The 25,097-nt window shown below is 40.1% G+C and overlaps 1 protein-coding gene across 7 annotated transcripts in view; it reads right to left on the bottom strand.

Moving 5' to 3' along the window:
* Positions 1–25,097, bottom strand: part of robo1 (roundabout, axon guidance receptor, homolog 1 (Drosophila)) — a 227,681-nt gene that overhangs the window by 126,165 nt on the left and 76,419 nt on the right. For 2 of the 7 annotated variants that reach the window (XM_087851096.1, XM_087851095.1), the window contains one exon: positions 23,158–23,247. The exons of 1 other annotated variant lie outside the window; for it this stretch is intronic. In XM_087851096.1, coding sequence (XP_087707222.1) covers positions 23,158–23,247 — 90 coding nt within the window. Of the gene's footprint in view, positions 1–7,123; positions 8,014–10,506; positions 10,616–23,157; positions 23,429–25,097 lie in introns of those variants that run through there. 4 more of the 7 variants (XM_087851093.1, XM_087851094.1, XM_087851098.1 and 1 more) reach the window with 3 other exon arrangements.

The raw sequence follows: 25,097 nt of genomic DNA, 5'->3' as shown, positions 1-25,097 counted from the left end.
GTGTTGCTCGGCGACAGCCCCAAAACATCACTGCTCTTGAGAAGATCTGCATGGAGGAATGGGCCAAAATACCAGCTACTGTGTGTGCAAACCTGGTAAAGACCTATAGTAAACATTTGACCTATGTTATTGCCAACAAAGGTTATGTTACAAAGTACTGAGTTGTATTTTTGTTATTGACCAAATACTTATTTTCCACCCTGATTTACAAATAAATTCTTCACAAATCCTACCATGTGAATTCATGGATTTTTTTTTCACATTCTGTCTCTCACAGTTGAAGTGTACCTCTGGTGCAAATTACTGACCTCTGTCATCATTTTAAGTGGGGGAACTTGCACAATCGGTGGCTGACTAAATACTTTTTTGCCCCACTGTATGCAGTGCAATACATTATGGTGTGAAAGTCTTTTGTTAGGATAACGGGAAATATGACCACATGTGGAAACGTGTGGAAATATACATGAAAATACAGCACACAAAACAAAAACTGAGTTTGTAAAATTTAAGCTTTAAGTCAATATTTGGTATGACCAATGCCAATGTATTCTTCAATACACTCCAAGTCTTTTAGGCAAACTTTCTTGTAATTTCTTTAAAAAGTCTTCAGGAATAGTTATTCAGGACATTCAAAGTTCTCCTTTGGATGTTGGCTGCCTTTTATGCCATTGTCTATCAGGATGCCACACTGGTTCAAGTTAGTTAGATTCCTTTTTATGCTGAATGCTCCACAGGTCACTGTTAAGTCATTTAACGAACAACAACAAACCAAAAAAAGAAAGAAAGGAAAACGGTCAGGTTCAAGAACTGTAATTAAAATGAATGAAAAAGCAGCCAATGGCCAAACTTTAAAAGATCTTCAGAAAGCCTGACCAGACCAGAGAATTATAAGTCTGACTCATTGAAAGAAAAAATAAAGAAATAAGGGGTCGCTCAAAACTTTTGCACAGTACTGCAGCTAAATTGAACATTAGTTAGATTTAGAAGCTACGAATGATAAGAAGAGTTCTGAATTATTTTGCTCTTGTCTAATATGCTCAAAGTAGTCCCATCATTGTCACTGTACACTGTGTAGAGGTGAAGAAAGAACTGTAGTGTTTTCTGGTTAGACAACCTGTCAAGACTACATTTTAGAAGGAAGTAAAGCCTTTCTACATTAATGACTTCTAAGGCAGGAAAGGTGAATCTGTCAAGGCAAAGTGTATACAGGGAAATGGGGATGAGGCCCTAAACCTACAATGAACCCGCTTTAAGTCAGAAGTATGAAGCTCACCACTGAGAGTTGCTGACTGACATACAGACAAATACCAAACCAATCTTATGTTTAAACGCTGAGGAAGCTGTCTTTCACAGAGTACCTACAATTGTTATTCAATTAGAGCTTTCATGGTTTAAGCAAAAGACTGCACATCAGAAAGAAAGAGGGGAGGTGACTGCAAAACAATCACACAGTTGAAGGAGACTGAACTCTTTACAGAAGAACTGGAGCAGATTTGCAAGTCTCGAAACTGAGAAGTAAAAGCTTTGTGAAAGAGGGGAGATTCAGAGCCTTTACACATAATTAAAAGGCGTTATTCTTGTTCAAAGAGTTCAATAGCATTTGGACATTTTAGAGACTGTGGCACTTCACACATTATCAACCAAGAAAATAAGAGGAAAAAAAAAGTTTGGGGTTTTTGTGTGAGATTCAATGGTGACATCAGGTTTCAGGAAAAATAATGTCACCAATTCACAGAAAATATGCGAGGCTGATAATGGGCTGGGATTAAAGTTAATCTCTTAACTCAGAGCAACAGTGTATTTACATGATGGAAAAGAAAAAAATCACCCAGTTATTTGAAGCCTCCTCACCATGGTTACTGCTGAATGGTAGAACAGGCTCCAAAAGCAGTCCTGTAATAGTAAGTTTCAAGGTCACCTTCTCATTAATTATGTTTTTCAGTGCTTCCCCTTAAATAAAGTGCACCCCTCCTACTTTTATCACAGTCTTTTGTGTGACAGAATTAGCCCCCAGGAACCAGTAGATTTAGCTGCTGACACAACTCACAATAAGAGTGGCTTTTAATCATGAATCTGCACTGCATAAATAGATAACAAATGTTTCAAAACATAAAATAAACAGAATAATAAAAAAAAATGTTTGATATAGGAAGACAACCTTGTCACCAAAGGGAGTCTTAATGGTGGCAGCATAGCTGAGAGGGGGAGGAACCAAATACATTAATCAACTAATTAGCAGTCTCTCTTTTAACTGCTAATTTAATCTATTCCTCTCAGCCTCTTTAATGGTATTTTCCCCTGTCAGTTATAACCAAAGGGAGGTTTAGCATTTCAAAAGTGTATCCAGGCCTTGAAATGAGAGGGTAATAGAATGGTCACAGAGGCTGGGAGGAGGCCTGAGCTCTGGGAGTGAGAAAGAAAAGACGGATACAGGGAAAGGCTGTCCTCAATGCCATCTCTCAGTCTCCCCAGTGGAGAAAATGAAAGGGAGGGAGGTCTGAACCTTTTTAAAATGCACAAGGCAGAGCACCCCACGGTAGCACAGCTTCACCGCCACAGCAAACGGTAGGCCCAGGGCAAGCCCTGTGAGAGTTCCTGAGCATGCAAATGTTAGACACATGAGGGATGTTGGCCATGCAGCCCAAAAACCAAACCAAACCCTCACCGCACCACTGAAGCTTTGTACCAGGATCTTTTATTTACTCAGCACTTCTAAAAATCAACTTCACCTGTCCCCACATGTCCTCCTCTAAAAAAACCCAACTCACAGTTTACCACCTCTATCACCCTAATCAGCACATTCAGCAGTGCCATGAGGGAACAGTAAGAATATGCAATGTGCGCACAGGGAGCCATATCAAGAGTATTCCCACAAGCTGGCGTATCGTGGTATGTTTGACTGCTCCGTCCTCCCCTTCGTCCTCTGTTCTTCCTCCCTCCATCCCCCTTCAACACCCTAGGGTAGCCTTTGTGTGTAGCTGCACTCCTCCTCTCTCCTCACACACCCTCAGTCTCTGGTGAACTATTCTCTTCCCCTCCTCCATGCCTTACAATCGCCCCGTTAAGGCAACACAATACGGCCTCCTCGTCCCTTCCCCACAGGCTTTTTCTGCGTGTCGGCCTGCTTTATTTAAGAAAGACTCTGCGCTGACCAGTCACAAAAAAGGCAAGTCTTAAAAAAATTGGGCCAAAAGAAAAAAAAAAAGAAAAGAAAAAAAGTGGGGGATGGGTAAGAGGATGAAGAGATTTCTTAAGCCCCTTTCGCCACCCCACACAAACACAAGCCCCATGTGCCTGTCTTTTATTCTTGATCACATCTATATTACTGAAATGATCAGGACACCAGCAATACATTCAGGGTAGATCAAAAAAGCATGCATGTGTGATACAGAATCAAATGTAACTTGTGGGGCTCTGTAGGAAACAAAAAAGGTCTTTATATTTTTTAATAACAGAAAGGAAAGCTGTGGGAATTCTAAGGGTGCCATTTGTGAAATGGGACGGAAACCAGACAACACCTTTCATCCTATAAGGACACAACATTCATCACTTTTAGACCGAGTGGCAAGAGGGAATGTTTGTCCTCCACGTCAACCGACAGAACAAGATGCATTAACTATATTGGCCCAGGAGTCTAATAGCCTAGACATGCCTGCTGCCTTCAAATATCAGCCAGCTGCAGACTAAAACGCTTATATGACTTATATGAAGTTATGTTCCAGAGTATTCTTAGTGTAGACAGCTTATCTCTGTCTGGCTATACGTTTTTGGGGCTTAGACCGACAGACAACTTGACAGACAAAGTGATACTTGCTAAGTAAGTCATGACAACATTATCAGCGCGGAGCGAGCAATACTCTACGAAACTCACACCGTCTAAACTGAATCCTGGTGAGACACAGCCGTTAATTCCTGTGGTACTTAAAATACCAAGAAGTTGACACAAAGGACATTGAGAAGTATCTTCCTCAGGTTTTTTTTTTTTTTTAATCTAAATCCTCCGTTTCTCCTTGCAGACATCCGTATCAGTCAAGCTGCAGCCACGGCAAATTACAAACTATTGACGTCAGATGGATTTGTTAATTAATCCAATTAAGCAGTCCTTTGAGGTCATTAAAAGAAGAGCAGTCGAGGGAAGGCAGATCATCAAGAGTCAATGCCTAATTTATCTGCCCTCAAACAAACTGTTTTGAAATGTTTATCTTGTCGGTCATTAATGAGTTAGCCACAGTTCTCATGGACAGGAAGAGCACACTCGCTGGCCTCCCACATTCCTCCATGTGTTTTCACTAAGCCAAAGTCTACTTAATCCCGGATCTTAGGGTGTAAAACCCAGTTTGATTCGGATTAGGATCAGATTAAAGTGTATTAGTGGAAGTTATGGAGCTACAGCTTTATGGACACCATCATCTCACGCAGGTGTGAGATTTTTTATCTCAGAAAAAAAAAAAGGTGACACGACAGACTCAAGACTCAAATTTCTTAAGAAATCTGCTTTGCTTACCCAAAATCAGTTCAGAAGGTTAAACGCTCAGATAAATCATTACTTTGGGGCCATTTGAAGCAACTCCTAAACACTATTTCACAGAACTGATAAAATTGGGAAGGGAAAGACTGGCTTTAATGAGCATGTTTCCAGGCCATGTGGTAAGAAGCCAGGAGACAGAGATATGTCTCACCTGTGGTCTCTGGCCATTAATTGGCTCTGGAACCTGCTGTGTCCTGTCATATGAAATGTTGTGATGTAGCAGGTGAAAGTGCTCCGCGATTTATCAGCACTTATGGGTCAATTTGTCAAGACCTCCACAGCTTGATGCTGCCGGGGCTGGAGATGCTTACCGAGGTGGTACCACTCCCACTGTCTATGTTTTTTATCAGCATGACTACACATTCACACTTAGGCACTCTGTTGGGCTGGATGTAATCACTCCAAGGGTTTATACCAGCATAGAAGCAAACTTTTAGAGGAAAGTCTGATATGTGCCTTAAAGGTAGAGCCTCCCTGTTAATATATATATATATATATATCATTCTAACAACCCTTATTTCCTCAGAGTAATCCACAGAATCCTTCTGTGTGTGAGAAGCAGAGCCACCTCTTGCCCTCATCTGAATGGCACCTCTGAGGTGAGTGCAAGGTTTGATGAGCACTTGGAGAAGAGATAACAACCATTTAGTGTATAGCAGGAGGACAGATCATTCTGATAACAGGGCAAGACAAGACAGAAGGAGGTATCAATTTACACCCTTCACACACAGCAAAGCGGCAATAAGCAAGTCATCACAAGTCTGTCAGGGCAAAGGTCATTTTATCTCTCACTTGCTCTTTCACAGATACAAGAAGCATTAAAAATATATTCTCTCACCCAGGCTAAATCTTGAACGTGTAGAATAGGATACAAAGACATGTTACTAAATGCCACTGAGAGTTTGCTTAAGGGATCTGATATATTCCCTACTCCAGAATAAAGTTCTCAGCCATGCAATTAGTGGCAAATGTGAAATATTTTTTCCTGGGAAGTGGCATAAAATCTAATTTTCCTGACACTTGTGTCTAAATCAGGGCTAGTCATTATAGTATTTCTTGTCCAGTCCATCTCTCCCCAGAAAACATCCCGAGACATTCACAGACGGGAGTAATTGGAAACTCTGCTCTCCGACAGGACGGGACCATTACTGGCTTAGGAGCCAGCTTAAGGCGGAGCAGATTCAGTTCTCAGCCCTCACCTCTGACCTGACTTCCTGTTTAGGTGCTACAATATTTTCTTGTAGGTTCACAAGCTCTCCCCATCACCATACAATAAACAATGGCCAAACTTGCATGAAACAAGTCAGAGGTTCAAATAACTCAATGCAGACAATGAAATCATGCAGAAACACTGAATCAAAAAATGGATGAATATGGGCTGCCAGACCTTATAGGGAATGAACTGGATATTTTATTGGGGATAGGTCACTTTAAGGCTTAATAAAAGTCATTTAAGTGCGAGTATGAGTTTTGCTGACTATTACTTAGGTAATGAGGTGTGCAGTAGCAACAGTAAACCGTAGTAAAGGGTTCAAATGTCACTACTATTTCTCTGACGCAGTAGTTTCTTTACAAATATAATGTTTATTGAGCATCTTCCTGTATAGAAGTTCTGATAACTAGTTTTTTTGTTTTGTTGTGCAGTTCTTTGGCTACAAAATGCCCTCATTCCAAACCCTCTCCTCTTAATGTCCTAAAACGAGGTTGTAAGCATTTCTTCTCAACTCTGAAGCAGCTGACCTGGAAACCCCAGCTAGCACGGTCCAGAAACTCTTTAAAGAGATCCATGTGATGGGTGAGAAGAAACAAAATGTGAAAGATAATGGGAGGGGGGTAATGCAGGATTAGGCAACAAAGACACCTAAAACTGTTGTAGTTCTACGTGAGTTGCATAAATTTGTATTACAAAACAACTGATGAAAAAAAAGAAAAAAGAATAATCTCTGTAATTTGATCTGCTGCAGCAGATTTTAATTTTATAAGCATAAAAATGGTGTTGCACTCAGCAATAATCGTGGTCCAGGGGGAGAATCTTGACATACACAGAAACATGTTCCCCATAGGGGCATGTGCTGTCTGTATGACCGATGATAGCTGCTCTTTCCACTCATCCCATACGGCCTCAGCACTTTATGTGTGACTTTATGTGTGCTCAGCTTTTAAAAGTTAAGACAACCCCTTTACCCTGGATGTTGACTTTTGTGGTGAAAGAAAAAAAAAAAAAATCACAGTTTCGTGTACCTTTCTCATTTCAAAGCATGAAAGTGAAAGAAAATACATTAATAAAATAGGATCATCTTTCAAAGGGCAGAGCAATGACTACAACACACTTCCTAACAAAAGTCCAGCTCTCAAAATGTGTTTTCTTATTTCTGGGAAAGTTTGTAACTACATTAGTGCAGAAACCATTCTGCACAGAGTGCTCCTAAATCAAATACGTTTGTGTATCCACTGTCACTTAAATCATTTTAAAATGGCCTTTATAAAATTAAAGATTAAAACTTGAATTTAATTCTTCCTCAAATTTTTCATTTCAGCTAGTAAAACCCCAGTTAAAGGCCAGCAGATTACTCTGAATCATTACCAACGACTTACCTGAGCACACATGGAGAATTCCTAACAGAAATACAAATCCAATTAAAGTTGGAGACATCATTCAACGTCTCTCTTGTGAGAAATGTTCTCGTATAATCCAAATTATATAAATAAAAATTGAGGCATCCGCTTCTTCATGTCAAACTGCACTCAAAGGGAAAAAGCTTAAAATCCACAGTTTAAAAACAAACACACCGATTTTCGTTTGTGAGTCCCCAAACGCAAATGATAAAAGTCCAAGATCAGTCCAACACGAGCCTGATATGGCTTCTTGGTGTAGGTGAAATTGGGGAGTTGAGATGGGAAAGAATAAAACAGAAACAGTCCGAGATTTCAACACATGTTCTGTTCCAGTAGTCCAGTTCAACTGAATGATAGCATGAGTTAAATGTGTGCTAGAATCACTCAGCGCAGAAGTGGCAGAGCTTTATCCTTTCTTTGGATTCATCCCGTTGCTGCTCTCACTGATCAACCAGGCTGTGTTGTTTAAATCGTTTAGTTCCTTTGTGCAAAAAAAGTAGCAAAGTAATAATTCCAGCGCAAAGCAAAACTTAAGTCCAAAAGTGCGTGAAATCACGCCAGCGGTCGCCAGAGTCCACGCTAAACTGCTTGCAGTCACATTATTTCATTCCAGTTCTGAATGTGTCACTTGAGATCGGAAACTTTGCGAGTTAGTCCTATCCTCTCTCATCCACCGGATCCGGACACAAGATCACTGCAACTTTTCCATCACTTTCCCCCCCGTTTCTCCTCCGCTGCAACTCCTATCACTTGTGCGCGTCGCAGACGCCGAACCTCAGGCGAGTGGGGGGGAATACGGATTCATATTCACAGGATTTCATTCAAGGAAAGCGGAATGCCTCGTCAGTTGGTATGCGCCTTTCTACCCCCTCCATAGACCCGAATCTTTCCCAGAGAGGAAATTTAACCTCTTCCCGCCTGGATCCCACCGAGCAGCGAAGTTTCACAGAGACAACTGGCAGTCTACTGTAATTTCTTTCAGTATGTCCAGTCATGAGACAAACCCTAGAAAACTAGTCTATCCGGATATGTGTTTTATTATTTCTGTGGCTCCTGACCACGAACATACAACAGCCGATTCCAGTGCTATTCCTACAGGGATTTAATAATGTTTTCACAACTCATAGTTATTAGCCCCTGTAATGGGTTTAACATACTTTAAGGTTTTGTTTTCCCTCCGATGGTTTCATAGACCAGTGATTATGCAACTTTATAAACTACTTTATAAAGTAATACAATTTTGTTATTTTAATCATTTTAAGCATTAGGCTAGAGTTGGATGAACTATCTCTTCTTTAAATATCCAATACTGTTTTTAAAAGTCCCTTTGTTTTACAGTACATGTAAAACAGTAGTCCTCCAGTCCAAGCAGCTAAATGCTGAGAGTGGGAGCTGAATTCATAACATGTTTTTCCAAATACCCCCAGCCTTTCCACCGTTTCAGATAAACAGTATGAATACATTTTAATATAAACCCAAAGAAAACAGCTCACAGTTATTGCGACAAAGTGCACCGTCCATGACCACAGATAGTTGATTGAATTCTGACAGTATTTATATTCTAGCTTATCATTTCCTTAAAACAAAAACAACAACAACAACAACAAAAAACAAGCAAACAAAAAACAAAAACAACAGAATAACCTATATAAAATGTGTCCCCCCCCCCCTTTTTTTTTTGTGAGATTTCTCTGCTATGGTCAAATCAGTGCAGTTTATAGATCCCAACTTCTGAGGCGCAATAGTAGGCATGACGACTTTAGACAGCGAGCAGCTGTCTAACATGTAGAATTTACAAACTCAGCAGGATATACTATATACTTTATTAGAAGATCCAAAATGTGGAAAGGAAAAAAAAAGGAATGACAAAAAAAGAGCCACTGAAAGACACATTTCCTCACATTGGATCAGAGCGTCTGTGTCGGATCAATTGAGCATTTGTTACCACACAGCGCCCTCCAGTGAACACTATGTGAAATAATCCAACAACGACTGCTTTGTGTCTGCTTTCGTGAAAGAAGGTGTGGCAGTATTACCACCTGGCACTGAAATATGTGCCCCAGCTTTTTTCAGACAACAAGGAAGTGTTCACACTGTGAAACCTGAGCACACTGGCTTGCTGTGATTACTCTTATAAGGCGTTCATCTTCATTAGAGGGAAGGAAACAGAGTATAACAAGCCCTAACAATCCTTTCTTTCTTTTACAGCATTTTGGATGGTAAAAATACAAGGATTATGAATACATAAATTAAAAATATTTCTCACACGCATGGTTTAGAACAGCTCTTTCCGCATTCTTAAGTTTAAAAAAAAAATTCTTAGATCTACTTTAAGCCTTCACTGCTTTGATTGTTTCCTTCTCTGTGCCCCAGTTTTCACTCCTGCTGATGAACAATTCCACATGACTGACATATTAAGAGAGCAGTCTGTTTTTGTTTCTCATTCATCCATGTGTGCATTACATTACACTTTTACACACTCCATTCTCACTCCATCCTTGTGCCAGGTTTTCCTAAAAGCTTTTGCAGCCCTGGATCTCTAAAGTGGCTGTTCAGTTGATCACTACCAGTTGAATGGTAAAATTTCCTCTAGCCAGCAGCAGATGACAGTAACATAGAAGCAATTATCAGCTAAGTTCATGGTTAGCTCCATCAACACAGGAGGGTGTATGAAAATGCTGACTGCTACAAGAGGACGTGAGTATTTTAATGGCTAGATGTTGCCCAGCAAAGACTAAAATGTAGGTATAAAACTGAATTTCACATAGCAGAAAGTTATCTGTGTCACAGATCACTCATAGGGCTGTCTTATGTCTTTTTTCACATTAGCTACAAAAAAGGAGGACCCCCCCACACCCCAAGATGACACAAGAGAGGCCGAAAATTGTTCCCAACAATAAAATGCCGTTATGCTTTTATGCCATTCTTGGACTCTAACCAGGACCAGGACAATAACGAAATATGGTCAAGTTACATTAAAGTCTTTTGTAATCTGTCTTCTTGTATTTTATTTTCTTCTTTCTTCACTCTTCTTCTATGGTTGTTAAGAAAAGAAAAGAAAAGAGCCAGTACAAGTTATGATGACTGAGCTCTGTAAATGGAGGTTCTTTGTCCTCACACTTCCTTCTATAACCTTGATTAGACTAGCAAAGGCAAAAAAAGTGACACAATATCAAGGCTGTGATGGAAGAGCCAAGCTGAGAGCTTTTAACACCACAGCCTAACATTTCCTACAAAACATCTTCCAAGAATTTGTGAGGTAAAAAAGGACACAAAAACACCCGCTCCCAGACTGCAAAGTGCTCCAAATAATGTTTTAACAGTCGTTAACTATTTACATGGCATTGCAGTTTTGTACTTACTGTGAAAGATCTGGCTACACTTGTGGAATCGCCTCAAAGTCTGATGTTTTCTGTGAAGTTCAGGATTGTTTGGCATCTGTTTGCACCAATGGGACTTCTGTAATCCAGATAGGCGATGGGTCGCGTGTGGACCCTTATGGTCTTTAGGGACTCCCAGCATGACCGACATTGCAAACACCATCACCAGCAAACCAACAATCTGCATGGTGATGAGTCTACACAACACAGAGCCAGGGCAATGTAGATGTGCATATAAAAACACACCTTTCAAACAATCTACTGAAGTAAGGAAATTTCACAAACACTCCTTAATTCATCCCTGCTCCAATTAGATAAAAGACACTCCTTAAAATGTAGCAAATAATAAAAATGCAATCCAAATTCTCCAAAGCAACAACTTGCAAACACTGCCGCACTTCCCACCAGTCCTTCATGCTGCTACTCCTGAGATCTGCCAAAATACATAAACCCCTGCAGTCTTGGCTACCCTCCTAAATCCAGGGACAATGTTTCGCCCCAGAGTACGATGGGATCCTAATGAGGGCAAGTCCATGTACAATATGCGTGGTGAAATCCGCTCCCTTCTCCATCTCTTCATCCCAATGCTCAAAGGAGAGACTCTCTCTCATCTTCCCAGTCTTTTCTTTCTCTGATAATTCTTTTTAATATTCAAAAGGAGTTTGTGGACATTCTGTCTTTTCTTATGATGTTTCTATGCATGCAGCAGCACAGGGGATCCTGTTGACTACATGCTGGGCGTCTTTTCAGTTCTGCTGGCCTCCTCACAAAACCTAGGCCCCCTCAGCACAGAGGTGATGGGGTGAAACACAGGCAGGCTATAGCAAGGGAGCCTACATCCCCCCTTTTTCTGACTAAGACTATTTAATGGCTTTCATTCCCATCTCGCCAGCACACCAAACAAGATCGCATAAGACAAAAACTTCCCCCCTCAAAAAGATGCTCCCTATTGAGAGGCAAACACAACACTCTTTCCCAGAAGACAGAAAAGTGATGCAGTATGGGATTTAACGTTCCACAGGCTAGCATTGTTACCCCTAAATCCATTGAGGCATAAACAGAGACAGACTTGCAATTGGAGTCACCTTGGAACCACAGGTACAGTATGTTTGAGTTTCCTTCACAGGCATTTCGGCTGGACTGTTACCATACTTTACTCGCCTCACATTCACTACAGCCAGCTTCTTCTCATTCATGTCCTGTCCTTGCAGAGCCATCCTTTTATTTATTCATTGTGCTACTTTTATAACACAACAATTCAAATTTACAGTCTCCTTGAGTTGGCAGTGGACAGCACAACCTCAAGGTGTTTTCAAAAGATAAAGACGAACAACTTGAATAAAAAAGGACTTGTTTAAATTGATTCTCATAGCATTTTACAAGACAATCAGCAAACACCTCCAGGGAAACTTTGTCCTGCTCCTGTTTTTTGACTGTAATGCATTTTACAGTTGCACAAGTGGCCCATCAAAAATCAGAGAGAATATCTGAGATGTCAGGAGAGAAATGTCCTTTGACAAGCAAGGTCGAGTCTCTCTGGGCTTTATGCTCAGATCCAGACCTGAAGCTCCATGAAATAAACGAAAGAAGACCAGAAAAAAGCCACGTCCTCTAGTCACCACAAAGCAAAAGATGAACTTAAAACAGATTCAATTAAAGATATGAAATTGGACTTCATAAAACTCCTGTGCCAGTTTTCAGAAATACCCCTTTTTTAACAACTTAAAACGAAGTAAGTGTTGCATAGCATATGTGTTGGATTGAACCTGCAGAAAATATCATGTTGAATAAAGATTGCTTCATCATACATGGATCCTACAATGAGAACTTCTTTGTCAGGTCTCTCTTGAGACAACATGATTTTTAGGAGGCATGACAGACTCAGTGGAAGGAGTGGGAGACAAGAACTGATGTGAGGTGGAAAGTAGAGGTGACTTAGGGTCCTGAGGAAGTTGGATGATATTAGTGTTACTGTGTCACTGTGGCAACAAATCATTTCTGATTGGTTGGTGAGGGGGTGATAAAGCTTCAGGAGCACCAGCCACACTATAACTAGGTGTACAATCATAACAATTTCACTACAGTTACCGTAAAGAGAATTACTGCAGTGTTTAACCACAGAACAGTCAAAAACATTAACATATCAATGAAATGGGGGAGGCTCATCAACCAGTGTGGACAAGAGTTTAGTGCACACATCTTCAGGAGTTAGACTGCCACGGTGCCAAACAATGAATCAAATTAAAAACACAGCTGTCCAGTTAGTTTCAAATCAGCCATATTTAGACATTTACACTATTCAGTGTGCAGTAAGTGCAGTCATGTCATATTTCTGGAACATCTATGACAGAAACCTCAGCAGCTGTCAGGCCATTTCGTGATGCCTCTCCACTATGCACAATTACACTGGGACATCAGCTCTACAAGAGAGCCCAAGAATGTATCATTCTGGGCTCTGTCCCAGGATAAATACAGTGAACCCACTAACATGCAGCCAAGGAACAAGGCAAAAGCCAAAAAGCCTTTTAAAACTGGACATGACCAAAAAGTTTTTGCTGTTCTCTACTGACAGAAATATCACAGAATCAAAAAAAAGGCAAAACAAAAATGCAAGATGCAAAGCTGCATGTAACAAAAGCTAAAGAAAAGAGTAAGAGTTTTTGTCTTCTTACTATAGAATCTTTGTTCAGACATGTAAAAAAAAAAGTAAGAGATCCACTAAAAGAAAATCACAGAACAAATGTGTTTCTGTTCAGGGAATGTCCTCATGCATGACACTGCTGCAAGAAATGCGAGGCCGGGGTGGGCACTGACGACAAGAAAGAAGGGGTGCTTTGCAGGATGCCACAACGAGGTTTGGAACACAAAACAGGATGAGGCGATAAACAGGCTGTTGCTTTTCCGCTTGCCTGCGCACACTGAATCCCTCTTTCCCTGTGTCTTTTAATGGGCCTCACATTAGCATCTGTTTAGCGTCAGCCTCGACATGGCCTGTGGAGTCTGATTAAAATAACCCAGCTATCACGTAACACGCTGGCAGCGACATCAAAATACAGTCAGACATTGGAATATGTGCAGCAACAGACATTGGTGAAGTTAACGTGAATGTTCTCTACTTCTGTTGTCCGAACATTTTTGATTAGTCGCTTTTGTTCAGATTCTCGTCTTGCGAGACCACATTCCGTATGGAAAGACATCAAGCGTTCAGATTACTGTGCAGCGCTCACTATGGTATCTGATTGTTTTTTTTTTTATTCATGACTGTACTCGCATCACGTGGAGATAAGATTTGAACAGTACAGGCCTCTCTGGCTGTCCTTGGATGCTCTTATTTTCCTTGAATGCAGCTTGTTCGGTGACCAAAACTTCACTCCTTCCCTCATAAAAATGCACAACGGACGAAAGAAGCAGCATTGTGTTTCATGCTTAATTGGCTTAATTGCTTTAGAGACACAGGAGCTTTAATGACTGACAGTAGGACTCAGTAACTGAGCCAAGAGATTCTTTTGTTCTTATCACTGCTGGACCTCAGCCAATCACATGGCAGTGAGATTGAAAACAAGAGCCAGAGTGGAGCAGCAATCTGACTTTAATTTAGGTGGAAACATAAACAATCATTTCCTGGTCAGATTCATTTTATGCAAGTCACACACTGCAGCTGTCTGATACAGTATATTTAGGTTTTGACTCTTATGTCCAACTGAGTCAACTCTGTAGGTACTGGCTTGCAGATATGGCATACGTGTACAAAGAAAGTCACATATAAGGAAAAGTATTGCTATAGACAATCATATATTCAGAATGTTCTGGAGTGCTTCTATGTCAAGAGCAGTTGCTCATTTTACCAACATTCAGTTAATTTTCTTTAAAAAAATAGTCAAGTTTTAACTGAGAAAAGCAGTAGTTCAGCTAAGATGGAAGTACTGTCAGTCAAAGTTATTTATATAGCACATTGAAAACAACAACTGTTGACCAAAGAGCTATGCATTTAAAAAATCAAAAGAGATAGAGAAAAGAAAGTCTGATTAAGAAATAAGACAAATAATAGTAGTAAGAAAAAAGCCAAAGCCACACAGTCTTACCTTTGCTTATTAAGTCTGATGTCATTACCAGTTTCTGGGGCCAAAAGCTCCTTTACTTCCCAGAATTCATAGAAAGTCTGAGGCACCACTTAGAGGTAAAAACAGAAAAAAAAGTTTCACCTCCAAAAAGTGAGTAGCGTGGCTGCTCTCTCAGGTGTTACAATAAATTTTAACAATCAGACATCTAAGAAAAATAGGCTTTATAAGATTTAGCCAAGCTAGAAGTTAGCAGGAAGTTAGAAAGCTAGTTTCCACCTAAAGATGATATACCATATCCCAAATAAATTATTTCTAAAAAAAACAAAACAAAAAAAGTACAGCTCTGTTAGCAATGTTTGGAGGGGAAGTGAAGTTGTGCTAAGTGGGGTATATGGATGTCTTCGCTACAGATGTATGTTTAGTTTAATAAACGCATTAGCACAGAAAAGGTTGGGAGGGGGGATAGATTGTTCTTATTGAGGTTCATATTCATATTGAGGGTTACTGCTGAGCAGAGATAAATACCATTATATGGCAGGAAGAAGATGCTGAAAATAGATCCGATTTTATCCAAGAGAAAATCTGAGATGATCCCTTCCACTACAAGGTTTGTCATTAATATGTTGCTATGTGGTTTGGATTACTTGCTGTGAAAAACTCCTGATCCTATACTCAATATTCACACTGAAGTCTTAGTTTGCCTGACTGGGGACTTCAGCAGGAAATCTACAGCATAGGTTTGTCGTACCCACAAACCTCTCTGAAACCCTGTAACGTAGCCTGATGTGCAGCTCCCTGGAAATGTAACTGCACGACCACAAAGTAATTAACACAAGCATAATGATGACATCAGCCACTTACATCGGTTACATTGTTGGCTCTACAAAGATGCACTGCTGAAGTCGAAGACATTCTAATATTTGGTGTCCAGAATCAATGAGCTGTAATGTACATTTGTTTTTAAAACTTAGTTTAAAGACATGTTGCACATACAAATAAATAGTGCTTATAAAACGCTGGAGGGGCACAGAATGACTACTGATTATTTTTGGGGGGCTTGTTTTTTCTTAAATAAAACAACACACACAGCATTACCACATGTTAAAAACATGACAGCCTTAATCACTCAGACACTGGAAACAGGGTTGATCTGTCACTTAACAAGTGGATTTTCTAACAGTTTTGAGCATACACTATTGTGAAATTACTACAATACTACCAGCTCCCTGAGACTGTAGCACAGTAGCATTTAAGGCTAAATGCTAACACACTCAAAACGATCATCCTGACCTGAGTTCGGTAAGTGTAAAGGACAGTTGTAGTTTAGAATATTAGAATACAAATATTTCTGACTAATAATGCATAATGCTTGTTGTGATGCCATTAATTTTACAGCTATATTTTCTAATTTGCTGATGACGGCCCGAAGTGATCACTATTTATAGTTTTAATCATGAAGAAGCCATAATTTTGTATCTGCAAAACCTTGACAAGCTATCCAGTTGTAGTTTAGTGTTTTCACTAAGCTACATTGTGGTGGTAGGTAAGAAGTCAGAGAAAACTAAAGCTCACAAGGTAAACCCTCTAGGACCACATTTTATGCCAGTCCAATGATTCAGCTAGCCAACAGGCCCACACTGCCATTGTCAGAGTCTTACAGCTACTTTGATTATAGCCGGTTACTGCTTAACATTCCAAAATGGTTTGGTTTGTAAAATCTTTCTTTTATATTTTGAAAAGAAATCGATCAGTGAAGTAACAACACAAACTGTTGTTTCAATAATCCACACAAACCTAAAGTGGCACAAAGTTGAGAATTGATGGGGCATTAATATTTTTCCTGTGAGGTAGTTCTTATAGTAACTTTCCAAGTGTATTTAGAATATCATTCTTTAGTAGTTGGGGTTACAGTGGATGCTTTGAGCCAACATCAGCGATTGATCTTCTAAGATCCCGAGCAAGGAAAGACGCTGCTCATGCTAAAAGCATTCACATCCCTCAAATAAAAAGCCTATTCTTTCTTTTTCTTTCCCCGGTGCGATCAGCTGCCAAAACAAACTGGTGCTGTGATGAATGCAATAAATATGATCGATGGGATATCTGGGTGCTGCTGACCTCACACCACGCGCCAGAGCGGAGGGAGCAGGTGCTGCTCAGATTTACAGCCCACCTCCTCGTGATATTCCCCTCTCTCACACACACAGACAGCGAGCCCTTCTGAGACACAGTCACACTGTTGAGTTTCCACAGCCTCCCTGCAGCTCACGCCGACTCTCAGAGAAACAGGCTTATTATTGTCTCTGGCTATACTTCATGTCCAACATGACTATGCATGAATCATATCACCACTAATAAAACCAGCAATGATTTTACAGATCATCAACCAGTCAGTCCGGCTGACAGTTATTACAGTAATTTCTACTGGGAGGAGCACATGGGGTTGTCGGCGAAGTCGAAGAACTCCTTATGCGTTGGCTCGTAAAGATAGCTAATTGATCTGAGGGCAAAGGCAACTCTGGAAGTGAACATATAAACTACAGAGTTTTGCCAGGAATAATAAACACCAGTGCTTTGGATGGGTCATTACAAACAATAAATCTGGGAGGCATACAACAAGTCCAAAAGAGCCACTGATGAGTCACAAGATTAAAACCAACGGCAACATTTCTTTGGTCCCCCTTGTGCTGCTTATGCATCAGGGTTTTTATACTTTGGTGGTTGTTTTGGAATCCTAGATGTAGTTATGGGACACTTAGACACTTTAGTACACTTTAGTAAATGGATCAGGGCTTTATTGAACTGTAGCTTAAGTGAAAAAATTACCCTTGCTCTTAGATCCTGATCAATCCTGCCTTTGTGCCGGGCTGATTGAGGATAGGTAATTAATGTGCATTTGTGGATAAATAAATAACTAAACTCAAATGCTCTCTCCCTTTCAAAAAGCTTGTGAATGGATTGTAGTGCTATCTAATGCTTCAAGCACATAATGAACTGACTACAAACTACCTTCAGCTCCAGTTAATGTTTCGTCAAACTCAGATTAATGATGAGTCTAGTTTGACCAGTCTTACTTTGTCTTTAACAGTCTTTAACAGAGGTCACTTTTGTGAAAACAAATGAGTTTCATTTGGAACAAGAAATCGAGTGTAGTGTGTTGTACCTCTGCTCTCAAGTCAATGTTTTGATTGTAAATCCACTGAATTTCATCACATAACTAACTAACTCCACATATCTGTACCAAATGTTGCTGTGCTGAACAGATTAAATTCTGATTTTGCAAAAAGCCATTCTGCTCACGGCTGCCTCTTTTGTAAAGGAAAATTGTTTGGGGACTTGTGCGCACAACACTGTTACTGCATTGTTGTACCAGAATTATAGTGCCCTCTGTGTGTGTTGAGCAAAGAGATCCAAACAGGTCAATAAAATGAGGCAAAGATTTCTTCCTGAAATCATTTTATTGGCAGGATCCCCACCCTGACATGTGATAGGTTTGCCTTTCTGAGCTTTCATTGTTTTATTTTCAGGTCCCTGTTATAGAAATTTTGTGAACCACCAACTTATGTATGGCTGGACAAACCAAACCAGTTAGACCACTACCATTTAGGAGTGGAAAAATTTGACCCATTTACACTCTAAAATACCCCCAAAACATTTATTATCCTTTCATTTGGAAACAAAGCATATCTGACTGGACAAGAGCAGAAGATTATTAGCACTTAGCAAAACCCCATCCAATTTTCTTCCCAATTATCACGAGGACACTAGAAACGTGAATCTGAATATTCTAATTTAATTCTCACCTCATAGTCTTTGTGTTTTGACCCCTTTGCACTCATGCTAACTCCCATCTCCAATCTTACTGCCACTCCAGTGCCTCTTGACCACATTACTACACTTGCTATCCTGACAAAAATGGCTAATAGACCTATTTTTTGGACAGGGCTAAGCTAAGCTGTGCAGATCAGGGAGATGAAAAGAGATTGGATGGGGAACAAAAAAACCTCCAGCAGCAAAGAGACTACGGGGAAGCTGTATATAGGGCATTAGTGCTTGGTTATAACTAATTATATCTCAAGTGAATCGCTCCTCCAGGCGTGGCAAGGGATATCTCTCTATTGTTGCACTGTTATGAAATGAGTGCTGTTGCCATACTGGAGAATGTGTACAATTCTCTTTGCTTCCTGTATCATGATTATCAGGGCACTACGTCTGATGAACATAAATGAGTGTCATGGAGATGTGACACGATGATGCTGTGGGGACTCTTGGGTAATATATGTGAAGGTGATGGTGTCAAGGAAATTGGTTTTCAGGGTGGGGACTCAAGGCCAGCGCAAGAGCCCAGTAATGAAAAGAAAGGATGAATAGGGAATAGAGTTCTCCATCTCTATCATGATAACGCTGTCTGTGCCATGTATCCAAGCACAGTCCACTTCAGCTCCACATCAATAAGGTGAAAACAAGCGCCAAGATCATAAAGACATCAAGTAAGCATTAACTCCATCCACTCCAGTTAAATAGAGGTATTATTTCTTTTCCCAAAGGTTAAATTGCTTTTTGTGCAGTTTGGTAGCAGCAGCTGATTTTTAAAATTCCTTTTCTGCTAAATTTGTTTGGTTGTGCAGTTTGATAGATCATGGTTTAAAATGATTTTATTATTAGTTTATGAACCAAAATCAGTACTTGGTAAAACTGAGTGTAAATGATTAGATATTGAGACTTTATTTAGTTAAATATGCTGGATTTGAACATACAATAAATACTGCAACATTAGCATGAATATAAAAAAAATACCTTCTCCCTCCAAAAAATTTGCTTTTATCGTCATGGTAAAATAAAAATGTGCCATGTGACAAAATGACACCTGACAGAACTGTGTCACACAATGCATGCTTTTACTACAACAGCATAGGCAAGAAGCTAGGCTCAGCTCAGTGTTGTCTATATTCTTTTGAAAGTACCAGCATGGTTCAACATGAATAGGGTACACTCTAAAGGTTTTTCTACATTCATGCTGCACTTGGTATATGCATCAGTCTGGTGGATGTTTCAGGTAGAATACTGTTTATTCTTAGGTAGATATCAGGCGACTGCTGTTTGACAAATACAGTATTTTAGAGTGTGAGACATCATCAGAAATGACTCAGCTACAGTATATACTACAATGTGACAACCAGCGCTTATTGCTTAAATACAATTTAGAGATAGAAGTATGCATATGAGTAAGTCAGTAGAAGTGACTGTAAAGACAAAAAGGAGACTTCAGCAAAGCAACAGCCTAGAGATAGTGTGCAGAAGTAATGAATATCTTACATGGTGTATATACAGCCATCATCTTTATCACTTGCAGTACACCTTTTCTCATTTCGCTACAAAAATGTGGACCAACAGCCTGCATTGCACTATGTGAACTATTTGATCACATCTTCAGCAATATTAACCTTGATGCCTCCGCAGCTCCCAGCTAGACATGTCTTTGTTCTCACATCACCTGTCTGCACATCCATCAGTGTCGTGAATGGTTTCTTGGAGACATTGAGGGGTGACTGCTTTGAGAGATGATAAAATGCTGCATTTTGACATGCCTGGACCCCTCTATTCTGAAGCCAATCAGTGATGACAGCGTGGCAACCTTCAGTTCCCTCTCTTCCTCCCTATTTCTATTTCCATAACCTTACAAATAGAGCAGCTCTCTGAAGTTGCCGTCCTTTGTGATCTGTGACAAACGCAATGGTAGCTGTCAGCGGAGAGGGAGGATATGAGTGCTGATGTGCTCTCTGAAGTAATGCTCAGCCTTTCATGTTGAGGCAGAAGAACCAAAGACCTGTCTCCTCTGTGTGTGCATGCCTGCCAAGCACTGGCTAGCAAAGTGTAAGTGCAGGAGTTTTAGCGTGCCTCTCTAATCCACTGCTTCCACACAGGTCAGTCTCATTTATTATGAATGTGAAGTTCTGTGCAAAGCTCTTTGATATCGGGAAACAATTTAGAGCTGGCTGAGAGTCAATATCATAAGGGACCAATAAAAAATATTTTTAATGTGTTACAAACTTCAGGTCAGCTTGTGTTTCCTTATAAAATTCACAGTAGGCTGTATTAGTCCCGAGTGACCATAATATAAAACATTACTGAGTCAGTGCCTGGAAATGTGGCAGTTGTTTTTAGTTTCACCTAAACTAAAGAAGGTCAGGTTAAAGTAATGATGATATTGGTAGGGATTTCAGACATGTTATAAAAGGACATGGATGACAAGGACATAGGATCCTTGAATCGCGTGTATAGAGTGTGATTAGTTAATCAGTGAAACTTACACAGAAATCAATGAACTCTGTTTCTGGATGAAGGTCACAGAGATCGAATGAAAAACACTCATAATTAAACAAACCCAGGCACCTAAAAGGTTCTTCACCTTAACAATTAATGGAGCAGTCTTTTTCTTTTTTTTTTAGCTCAGACTGGCAGCTGTCAAGATTATCCTCACGTTTCATCCAGAGAGTCACGCTCCTTGTAAATGGAGTCTTTGGCAGCAGCCCACTTTGTTCTATCAGGGGCAGAATGAGGTATTAGGGCACATTAGTCTCATTTCCAATTCACTGACTGGGCCAGATCGATTTCCTTCATTTTCATGCACAGATGGGATTAAATGGCCAGATTAAAGATGAACTCTTGGCACTGTCCAAAAGGTAGATTTATCATTCTAAAGATGAACACAAATGCAGTGAAGCAGACACAACATGATTTTCCTCTTTAAACCTGCATTCAAAGTCTTCAAGGCCTGTTAGCTAGGTCATTAGCTGCCATTTTCTAGGAGATTTCCGTAATGTCTCAGACCTTTTCCCTTGGCATTACTGATGAAGGCCACACTATGGTGTTTCTGATGATTATGTTATAGTTTTGCTGGTTATCTTTTAGAAGTCCAAGTATAAAAACAAGCTACCAGGCTACAACACATTGTGATGGACCACATAAAGATTTTGGCAGTCAATTTGGATTTCCTTTTTCTTCACAATATTTCCTGAAGATCTGTGAGGTCCGGTAAATCACGTAGTGAAGTAGGCCTCCTTGCTACAACAACACAGGGGGAACACTATTCACCCTCACTCTGGGAAAAGAGCCCAAAACTCAAACAAAACACATGCATCATCCATAATTTTCTCCAGACTTGTTTCCTTTTTGAATTTGTGCGTATGTGTGTCTGTTAGTCTCTTGGGCTCGGAAGCCGCTTCTGGCTTCTCATTTATTGAAGACACCCAACTACAAAAATGCTATTCAGTTTTGTGCCTCATTTTCCCACAATTCTCCTCTTTCAGAAGCGTCTTCCACTGAAACACATATGGAACATGGTGTCTAAACTAAGTGCTTATTTATTCTGTGAAAATACTTTCTGATTGAAAAATATAAACAACTGGCTGTTCTGAAAGCATTCTGAAATCCTTTTGACTGCCAATCTTAGTAAGGGATTAGGTACAGTATAATTGGCTGGTGTGCCTTGCTGTGACAGTCAGCTCACTTTTTCTGATTTTAAATTGAATTCCAAGTCTAATTATAACCTGTTTTGCAGAAGAGAGGCCTAATGTTTGCTTGTTCATTGCAGATCAATAAAAAAAAAAAAAGAAGATTCTCTCGAAAAGTGGACCTTGAAAATATTTCGATTTTTTTCACATCCCCCAAGAAAGTTATGTTTTTGGTACCACTGACATGCATGTCATTCTGTCTGTCAACATGATAAATATCATATTCCTTTGGACTTCTGACCTCTTCTTTAGAGTAAAATAAGGTCAAACATTCACAAAATGCAATTTATTCTTTAAGATTATACTTAAAATTCTGCTGCCTTTGTTTTTGTTGGCAACATTTAGTTTGCATTCAAATATCATATCACATTTGACCTCCGATCTATAACCTTGATTTATTTATGTTCAGTTATTTACAAATCAATGCCTCGTATCTATTATTATCCTCTTGCATGTTTATGTAATCAAAGTAAACATCTATCATGCACTATTAACCTTAAAAAACAAACAAACAAACAAATAAAAATGAATGTGTACAGCATATAAACGACAGTACTGCCCGGATGTTTACTTTGATTACATAAACATGCAAGAGGATAATAATAGATACGAGGCATTGATTTGTAAATAACTGAACATAAATAAATCAAGGTTATAGATCAGAGGTCAAATGTGATATGATATTTGAATGCAAACTAAATGTTGCCAACAAAAACAAAGGCAGCAGAATTTTAAGTATAATTTTAAAGAATAAATTGCATTTTGTGAATGTTTGACCTTAGTTTACTCTAAAGAAGAGGTCAGAAGTCCAAAGGAATATGTGCCTTGGTTGACGTAGAGTTCCTGTTTTGTTTGTTCTAAAGTTTATTGCTGGACACAAGGCCGGTCTTACTTTACTAAAAGTTTGCACAGAGGACTCAGTGGCTTCAAAACTGATTGGCAAAAATTTAAGGTGGGCACTGAGACATATTTCCACTAAAAACAGCCAAAAGTAGTGTTGTGTAACCAATAAACACAGAACATATGTGAGTGGACTTTTAAGTTAAAAGCAGCAGCAGTACCTGTGTAGCCCAAAGAGTTGTCATCCTCATGCTCAGTGGTAGGAGCTGGTGTTGCCCCTTCGCTGGCACCATCTTGAGCGACTCCCGTCTCTGTCAACAATAACACCAAAGGGACTGAGAAACTAGATGCATTCTGCCCACTTTCCACACCCACGGTCCAGACCTCCAGCCCTCTGCCTCCCTGACACAGGCAGACTGTAAATATGCTCAGAAGTGCCAGGCTCCATCCCTGTAAACGCTGTCTCTTGCAGAGGAGTCCAAACACCCACATCACGCAAACATCAAATAATCCAAACACTTGTTTAAATTCCTTTTTATGTGCCTAAAACAAAGCAACCAAAAACTTTTGAAGTTTCAATCAGCCGCTAGGTGAGAACAGATCCATCAGAATGATCTGTTGATGCAATCTTCAGCTTTTCTTTGGGCTCAGCAGGAGGCTGTTCTGCTACCCTGTGTTGGGATTGAATGTGAGCATTTGTGCGCACAACAGAGTCATCCCTACAATATCAATAGCCATAAGTGGCTGCACCCCTATAGGAGCACATGTGGTGGACAGAAGAGGGAGGGCCAGGGCACACTCTGCATGACTGACAACATCACTCTGTATGCACACACATACACCGTGCACGCAGTCCTGATGCAAATACAATGATGCACCATTAATCGCTAATCAGTTCCTTTTGATTTGTGCCCGTCTTTGTGCCTGTCTCTCTTTTTGGATTGACAGATTGAGTATGTGTGACAGACTGCATGAGGGCGGGACAGCACGGGGAAGAGAGTAAAAAGAAAGGCCAACGGGGCCCTGGTGTATCTGGCTTATCGAGGAGCCGAGAGGCCCGCTGTGCCCTTATGATGACTCTGTGTGAAATAAATCAGACTCAGCCATGCCCATTCTTTTTGTGTACCACTGACAGGGGGTTAATGTGGGCTGGGCAGTTGGGGTGGGTGGTGGTGGGGGTAAACTGAATCTTAATCACCTAACCCCTTTAGCTAAGTGAGTGGCAGTCTGTCGGAAGTATCTGTTTCCTCAATGAGATCTGGCATCACTTCAGATAAATAGCAGACGGGCAGACGGAATTGTTCATTGGAGAGTACTTTAAGCCATTAGAGTGAGAAGAAGAAGGTGACCTACAATATCGTCTGCCACTCCCACCATTAGAAAATTGACAGTCCAAATTTATGCAAACTTTTCATACACAGCAATGACCTGAAATCACATTTAACAACAGCACTGGACACATTAATGATGGTAACCACAAAGAAGACATTCAAAATGCAGTGATTACGCACCCCTGCTGTGCTCGCAGTGATGCAATTAGCGTGGCAGTAAAAGGGCTTCATGCTGGCCCGAACGTATTATCTGGCACTTTTCTGCCCGTGTGTTTGTCTAAGCAACAGGATCCGACCGACACAACAGGAGAGCAGAGCCACTGAGTCACACATTAATAACCGTGTAGGTTACTCAGTATCAGTGCATGCGAATGAAGTGTGACGACACATGTAACGAATGAGATGAAAATGTGCATGGCATGAAGAAACACAGACATCAACAGCAGGTCTGATGCACTGTCTGACAATTATAGCGTGACACCGGCAGTCAGGGATTGTTTTTAATTTGTTCACAACAGACAGATTAAACACAAACATCTGCTACTGGAAAAAAAATGTAGCTTGACACTGGCAGCAATTATAGCCTGAAAGCAAGGACAAAAATATAAATGTGTGTTTTTGCAAAAAAAAAATAACAGAAACAAAATAGTATACATACTACCACAATCAGGCATGTATAAACTAAATCAAATACACCGACTTAAAGGCTTTTTTCTCATTCTAGTGGAAAAGGATGAAATTTAAAAAAAATGTTGTTAAGTTTATAAACTGAGTCCATTAATAGCAAATAACACTAACAAATATTGTGGAAAGTATTTTCAGCTTTACTT

This window comes from Neolamprologus brichardi, chromosome 14 (assembly GCF_056152115.1).
Source record: "Neolamprologus brichardi isolate AB-2024 chromosome 14, ASM5615211v1, whole genome shotgun sequence".
In the NCBI taxonomy this organism is placed as follows: Eukaryota; Metazoa; Chordata; class Actinopteri; order Cichliformes; family Cichlidae; genus Neolamprologus; species Neolamprologus brichardi.
This window is presented reverse-complemented; position numbering and strand designations above follow the sequence as displayed.